An 8,354-nucleotide genomic window follows, 5' to 3' on the forward strand; every position below is an offset into this window, starting at 1 on the left:
GAAAAGAAAAGCAAGAGAAAGGATATGAAAGCAAACATTAATGACTCAGAGGAGGAGTTAGCAACTTCTTTTCTACAGAGTCAGTTAGGAAATATTTCAGGCTTTCTGGCCCGTGGTTGGCAAACTGCGGCTCGCGAGCCACATCCGGCTCTTTGGCCCCTTGAGTGTGGCTCTTCCTAAGCCTTAGGAGTACCCTAATTAAGTTAATAACAATGTACCTACCTATATAGTTTAAGTTTAAAAAATTTGGCTCTCAAAAGAAATTTCAATCGTTGTACTGTTGACATTTGGCTCTGTTGACTAATGAGTTTGCCGACCACCGTTCTGGGCCATCAGCTCTGTCACAGCCACACAACTCTGCCTTTGTAGCACAAAAGCAGTCACAGACAATATGTAAATGAATTCTTTATTTACCCCATGAGTATGGTCCTACCTAGCTGGATCTACAACATCACTATCTTTTTTCTTTTTTTTAATTACTTTCCCTGTTTTGGACACATTACAAATGATTGGATATACCAAGCCAATTTCTGGCTTGACCAACTACAAGTACGAACTTCTCAGGCTAATGGTTTGTAAGACAAGTAGGCAGACTTCAGACATAACTCCTCCAAGAGAGAACAGTTATAATATTTATCATTTTGTGGGAAAATATGAGAAACAATGTTAAATTATTTGTGGCCTTTGACTATCTTTTGTTTGGACTTTAATTCTGTAAACAGGAATCAGCTATGGGGGATGTTTTATAAGGTCACTGAAGAGCTCAAATGATGCATGCAATTCGAATCCTGCATCATAAAGTACCCTCAGGCCTTTCTACCAGGGAATAGAGAGAAGAGTGCTCTATCCCCGCTTTTTTTGATTTTAATTCACAGTGAATACCTGAGCTGTGGTCAAAGAAGCTGCTTTCCTTATTATTGGGCACATTCGTAGAATGCTGTGTGTGACAGTGGTTTTCTCCACACAGATGAAGTCAGAACCTCTTGGGTGGAATGTGGATATCATCATCATTCTTTATTTCCTCCTTTTTAATTAATTTATATATTAAATATATTTTTATTGATTTCAGAGAGGAAGGATAAGGAGCAAGAGATAGAAACATCAATGATGAGCAAGAATCATTGATTGACTGCCTCCTGCACATCCCATACTGGGATTGAGCCAGCAACCTGGAAATATGATCTGGCCTGGAATGGAACCATGACCTCCTGGTTCATAGGTCGATACTCAACTACTGAGCCATGCTGGCTGGGGGGTTTTAAATTTCTTTTTAAATTTCGTTCTTGTTGAGAGTATTACAAATGCCCCCCTTCCCCCCTCCATTGCCCCACTCCACCAGGTTCCCACCCCACCCCAGGCCTTCATGGCACTATTGTCTGTGCCCATGGATTATGCATATATGCATAGAAGTTCTTTGATTAATTTATTCCCGCTAAGAGCTGCAGTGAGTATGAGAGGGAGACCTCAGGAAGACAGGAGCAGGACCCATCCTCTTCTACTATTTACCTTCAAAGGGGGCAGCCTCTCCACCTGGTTGGCCATAAATTTGTCTGGGAAACCCCAGTAGATGACAGAACAAAAGGCCTTATAGAGATTTCTGTGTCCCTTCCCACTAGGGGGAGCTGTGGAGTTGATAGAGCTGGCCTCTCAGTGGCATCCTCACAAGACCATGGGGCCTTTCTAAGGAACCTGACCTTCATTAGGCCCTGTGCTCTATGGGTTAATGCGCTCACACATGGTCTGCTCAGGAGGCCTCTCTGTCCTGCCAGTGCTCACGTAGTGCAGCTCACATTTCTGATCCCCTGGAAGTTAGTTCTAGCTGTCTATAATGACTACCCTTAGGGCTCAGCTGCCTCAAGTTTGGGGTGAGAGATAGGAGGCGTCACAGAATGCTCAATCCATCACTACAGGGGAGCTCTGAGTACAACAGTCCATTCCTGGTCTGTACCTCTATGAGCCAGCACCCCCGTGTGGAAGGGGAGAGGTGGTAAGTTTCAGGCACCCTCATCCCCAGACAAAGTTGGTAGTTTATTAGGACTAGAATCCACATCTCTTGACTCCCAGACTAGCATTCTTTGTGGCCCCCACATCATACAGTTTTCATATTTCGCCTGTGGTCCTGAGATACAGAGCAGAGGGGCATGCAAACCTACCTGCAGGTGCAGTTGTTACCATGACTTGCACTGAGTGCTGCTCCGGCGACCCCAGCAGGGTGATATTCGCTGTGTAATCAGTTGCCGGGTACAGGTCCAAACACACCACCAAAGCTCGTTCCCCCGTTGTGAAGTTAAATGATGCTGCGTGATAAAAATCACTCAGATACCACCTTCGGCCCAGAATTTTAAACTGTTGTGAGATTAAAAGAACGCATTGCATTACCTTTTCTGCCGGCTTGCAGCTATCTAGACTAGAAGCAAAATATCTATAAAACAAGAAGTTTCCTTCTATTGGTTCTGACCCAGTTAGAAGTATGTTTAATGTAGTAGCAAGCTAACCTGGGGAAGGACTTTACAAAGCTGCCCTACCTAGTCTATGCGACTTCCCCCTCAAACAGCTACAGACTAAGTTTAGCATGCACAACTTGCTCATCAGATGAGCAAGATGTCTGGCTATTCTAAGATGATCCCTTAATGCCTACCCAGTGAAGGAGATTGCCCTGAAGCTGTTGGGCAAAGTTATTTTAAATTCTTTCCATTCCTAAGAAATCCATAGATAAGCCTCAAGGAACAGTTTTAAACTTATGAGAACTACTTCAAATTATGCATTCGAAGCAACTGTGCAGTGTTACTTCACTTGTTCTTTTCTAGTTGAGCTCTGATAAAAATAAAAAAAAAGACAACAAAAACCCAATGATACCCCCTCCATCACCAAACTCAAGTTGCAGGTATAACATAGGGACTTTTAAGGGCAAATATATGTGAGGGTCCCAGAAGTAATGTAATGTGATCAACCTTTGAACGGTCAGTGTGCTTTAGCTGGGTGTTCATGTGGTTAGAGTTTCCTTTGATGCTCATGTTATTGGCTATCCCACCCGCTATCCTTCCTCATCACTGTTATTCTCCCACAGTCATCCAACACTCATGGGAGAGTCCTCTCTCCCCAATTCCCAGCATTCTCTTGTGTAATTTAAATGTTTTTATACATAAGTCATCAAAACCTGGCCTCAGAGTACCTTGAGCTCAATGCTATGAAGTTCTTTCACTGAACTTCAGTGACTCAGATCCACAGTCACATCCTAGACTGTGTCATCATCAGAGTTGCTCCACCAACATCTCATAATTGTCTGCACTGCTCACTCCCACTAGAGATGATCTCTCTCAAGAAATCCCTCAAAATTTCCTCACTCATAATTTTCTATCAAGTTCTAGCCTGTTTTGCTCAGTGGTCACGTCATCGATTCCAGTCAAGGGCACGTACTTTGGTTGCAGGCTTGATCCCCAGCCCTGGTTGGGGCACATGCAGGAAGCATCCAATTGATGTGTCTCCCTCATATCGATGTTTATCTCTCTGTCTCTCCCTCTCCCTTCCACTCTCTCTAAAAATCAATGGGAAAATATCTTCAGGTGAGGATTAACAAAAACAAAAAAGAAACAAAAGATATAAAAGGAACTAGGATGGTAGAGTGGACCTGAGAATTTGTAACTTTTGGCTGCCCAGGGTCCATCTGCTTGTTCTAGTAGCACTGTGGCTTCCTACTGGGAAAGCACCACTTTAGTGTGAGCATGAAAGCATATGATTCTCAACAAATACTTCTGTCATCTTCAAAAAAATTCTGTATTTTAAAACGCTTTTAGTTACTGTCATGTGTAGATGCTCTATCTTAAAGGAGCTGATTTTTGCCTGAGTTTGTCTGTATTCATACCATACATACACAGTATGGGTTTTTCACTCAATATTTTGTTTTTGAGACTTATCCATGATGAATTATTTTGATGTAGTCTATTCATTCTTAGCACCTATATAATATTCAGTTTTATGACTGTATTATAAAATGGCTGAGTAGCAGTAATTTCAGATAATTCAACCAAACATCAAAATTCTCTATTTTCCAACTGACGAACTTTTAAGTTATTTTCAATATTTAATATTGTAAGCAATGATGTAATGAAAATCCAATTATATATCCCTTAAGTGCAAGTAAAAAATGTCTCTAAGGTACATACTAAAAAGTAGAATTGCTGGGTCTTAGGGTGTGTACAACTTCTTTTTAACTATGTGGTATTTTCTTAACCACGTAGCTGACCAATTGTCTCAGAACCATTTATTTCCGTACTCGTTTGAAAGATCATTTTTTATCCTATATTAAATTATTTGGGTACTTGAATATGTTTCTAGGCCCAGTGTTCTCTCGAATATGAAAAATTGAATATTTCACTCACCTGCGTAAAATCCTTCAGTGCTTCCACATAGGCATCAACATAAGATCAACACATAAACGTACACGATACAGGGCTTTTCATGATCTGGCCACTGCTTAGACTTGTGCCTCATCTCTTCCCACCTCCCCTTAGTTTCTCTGTTCCCCAAGAGAGTCACGTCCTCTATTACTCAATTTGCTACTTTACTTGCCCAGTGTGCCCTTCTTCACCCTCACCCACCTCTTTAACTGGTTAATTCTTGCTCATTCTCCTTGATTCAACACCATCTTTACTTCTTGTTTTTAAAAAATTGTACCTGGTCACACACACATATACACAATATCCTATTCGTTTATTTACTTTTTATAAAATCACTCATTATGTCATATTGTAATGGTCTGTTTAACTGTATAATTAGTTTGAATCAGAATTTCCAGGTCCCAATACATGATACAGTTTTGTTAAGTGATAAATAAATTAATTAATTTTAATTTAATACTTAGTCTATTCATTGCCAGATGATTTGCTAGGCACTGAAAATATGGCACAAAAATAACAAATCTCAGTTCCTGCCTGAACTTATTCATAATTTTACTTGAGATTTGTAATGCATAAAAAAGTCAACTTAAAATGAGGACCAACAGCCATGCAATAAGTTTCTTAAAAAACCCACATCCAAGTGTGAACTTAATAGCAAAATAAGCTGCAATTATTAAATGCACTAAATTATAATACCAGACAGGGAAATTATAAAATACTAGACAGGGAAAATGACAGCAAGTCCCCTAATAGGGTCTCCCTTCAATTTAGTCCCTCACTTGTATCCATCTCACATCTCATATCCACCGCTAGAAACAAAAATCAAACTGTCTAGAAGTTCATTTCATGTGTGGTTCCAAACTTTGAATCCTCACTTAGAGAGCACCCAAATTTTCAAGTGGCCCAATTCTTTAATAAATAACATAAAAGATCTTACTTGGTACATTTGTTCTGATCCAACTTTCCTAGAATGCCTGTTCAATTTCAAACAAGTTTCATTAAATAGTGAGACATTGAAAATTCCATCATCTTCTAAGAGATCATCTTCTAAAAAATAAGAGAGAACATATGGAAAGGTTGCATCATCTTAGCAAAACGTATCGTGGCTAATAACAATTGAAATGTTGACATCTTAAGAGAGCCAATAGGATTTTAACAGCAAGAGCGTTGCATTTGGCTTCAAGTCCTGGCTCTACAGCTTCTTAATTGTATGACCTTAGCTAACCCACTTAGCCCCTCTGAACCTGTTTCCCAATTTGTGAAATCAAGTCATCCAGTTTGCTTCTCTTACATCATAGGCTATTGAGAGTACCAAATGAAAAAAAAATGCATTTAAAAAAATTGCTGTAAGCTAATAAAGCTGTGGTATTTTTAGAAAGTTAATCCTATCACTTGGATGGTCCATAAGTAAAATGCCAAGTTTTAAGCACATAAATGGCCAGAAAAATCTGAGACTAGGAAAAAGGTGAATAAAGGCAAAGGCCATGGAATAGAACTCTCAGAGTGAGTGTTTCCAACCTCGAAGATGATGAGAAAGTAGGTGACTAGTGAGATGCGTGTGCTCACAGCAGACAGTAAATCAGGAGAGCTACTCATATGAGTACTAGGGCAGTAAAATAACCAGAAACAGACTTATTTCACCCACTATACAGAAAAAAGGAATTTCATGCCTCCTGTAGCCGAATTCATTCTGTCAATGCTCCATTTTCTTAATGTAATCAAAAGAAGAGGTTGGTAATGAATAAAGAACTCACAAAGAGCCTGGGAGTACCACAGCTAATTTTCAAGGAAAAGCAAATTTCCTACCACACAAGCCTGCGTGTTTTCTATAAGTGAGAAAAACTTGGAATGTTTGTCAGAAGGAAGCTTTTTATAAACACCTTTTATGTATATTTCTCCCACAGGAGTCTCTGCTACCTAAGAATTAATGATGATTACAGTAAATTATTCTACTCAAAATCAGAACTGTCCACAGAATGGTAACCGTCACGGGCATTTGCAGCACAAGGCAATTAGCTGGGAGGAAATATTCTTGGCTGTAACCGGAAATGTGGAAATACGGCTATGAGAGAGAATCTGAAGGCCTATCATGTGTTCTCCTTCATCTTCACAGCTTTTATGTTAAAGGTTTCCTAAGGACATCAGAAATAAAAACTGTCGCATGTATGCAAATGACTTTGAGGCACATCAAATGTATGTTAAGAAATATCACATGTGGTCAATGTGCACAAACAGAACATAAAGCAAGACTGCCGTCTGCATAGCTCCCCTCTCCACAGGATTTTCCCACTTACAGCCATTATCATCTGAATCCAGGGGATGATAGCAACGTGAATAAAGGCATCTGGTTCCCACTTCCCACTGCAATCCAGAGAGAAGTGACTGGGGACTGTAAAACTGGGTCAGAATTTGCATCTGGGTTGGGAAGAAGGGTGGGTTGCCGTACAAAAGGCAGAAACATGAAGACGGTTCAGCTTAGCACCGTGTGGAAGGGAGTGGGGGAGAAAGAAAGACACTGAGAGATACTGTGCAACTTGCCTTCCAAGCAAAGGACATGGTCTCAAAGCCTCAAAGGATGGAACTGGAGGAAGCACAGTATCCACAGAGGTGGGAGCTGGAAGCTAGAACAGGCCACAGGGCAATAAAGTGATGAATTCCCCATCTGCAGCCATTTATCCCAGGGGTTCCCAATCCTAACTGCACATCAGAATCCCCCGGACATAGCAGATCTAAAGTAAAGGTTGAACATCTTTTCTTTTCCTTGTTTGTTTGTTTGTTTTTTAATTCATCAAGCAATCTGATAGGCAGGCAGAGTAAACAGTATATGTACTACTATTACCACTACTATTGATAATGATAGTCCCTCTTTAGCACACTGGAGATCTTCTAAGGGGAGGCCTAGAACCTGGAGGTTCCATCAGCCTGGGTTGGCAAAAGGAGAGACTTGGTTCTTTCCTGCCTTCATAGGCTGTAAGATCACAATGAAGCTGGGCAATGCTGAGCTGGCCCAAGAGTAACAACATTACCAATCAGAACAGCAAAGTGCTCTGAAATAAAGTTCAGGGCAATGGGTTTTCTCATAGCTGCTCCCCAAAGGACACTAGATCATCCAACTTACAGTAAATCCTTCAAGATGAGATCCTTCAGTATGAGATAAGCATGCTAATATTATCCAATAAAAAGTAAGATCAAAGGCAATGGCATCTGTTTTAAAATATATGTGTGTATATATATATATTTTTGAGTTTTATAAAGAAAAAGGAAGGTAGAGGGAGAGAAAGAGAGATCAAGAGAAACATTGATGCAAGAGTGAAAAATCGGTCCGCTGTCTCCTGAACACTCCCTACCGAGGATCAATCTCACAACCCAGGCATGTGCCCCACTGAGGAATCAAACCTGCAACCCTTCAGTGCAAGGGACAATGATGCCTAACCAACTGAGCCACACTGGCCAGGGCAATAGCATCCATTTTATCCAAAAAAATGTCACACCTAATAAAACTTTTATCTTCCAAGAATCAATAATCCAGAAGGGGGTGGAGCCCATAAAATGGTCCTACCAAGAGCAAAGGGGAGATTGTGTTTAGAAGGCAAAGAATGAACATACTTTAGGGAGGAGAAATATTGAGCAAAATAATAACAAAGTTAGGCAACATGTGTTATATACTTTCAGTAAAAAAATTTTAAAGATGGGTTCAAACAGATAAAGGATGAAATAATAAGAAAGTGCACTAACAGAGGGGACATTGGTTAAGAGAGGCAGAAATAACAAGGGAACCGGATGAGATAAAGAAGCAAAAGGAAACGAAAGTGCAACAACAGAATATAAAGTGCATTAGAAATGATAGCGATCAGAAACGTCAATGCACATGTGCATGAATGCACACAGAGAACGAACGTGCCCCATCCTCAGAAGACAGAGGAAAAAGACACGGACATAACATGAGAGAAAATGATC

At 40.3% G+C, this 8,354-nt stretch overlaps 1 protein-coding gene across 1 annotated transcript in view; it reads right to left on the reverse strand.

Moving 5' to 3' along the window:
• SUSD1 (sushi domain containing 1) overlaps window positions 1–8,354 on the reverse strand; it is a 73,213-nt gene that overhangs the window by 27,956 nt on the left and 36,903 nt on the right. Inside the window, exons 9-10 of the mRNA XM_006771231.2 lie at window positions 5,335–5,444; window positions 2,154–2,346 (exon numbers count right to left, since the gene is read on the reverse strand). Of these exons, the coding sequence (XP_006771294.1) occupies window positions 2,154–2,346; window positions 5,335–5,444 (303 nt within the window). The remainder of the gene's footprint in view (window positions 1–2,153; window positions 2,347–5,334; window positions 5,445–8,354) is intronic.

This window comes from Myotis davidii, unplaced genomic scaffold (genome assembly GCF_000327345.1).
Source record: "Myotis davidii unplaced genomic scaffold, ASM32734v1 scaffold64, whole genome shotgun sequence".
In the NCBI taxonomy this organism is placed as follows: Eukaryota; Metazoa; Chordata; class Mammalia; order Chiroptera; family Vespertilionidae; genus Myotis; species Myotis davidii.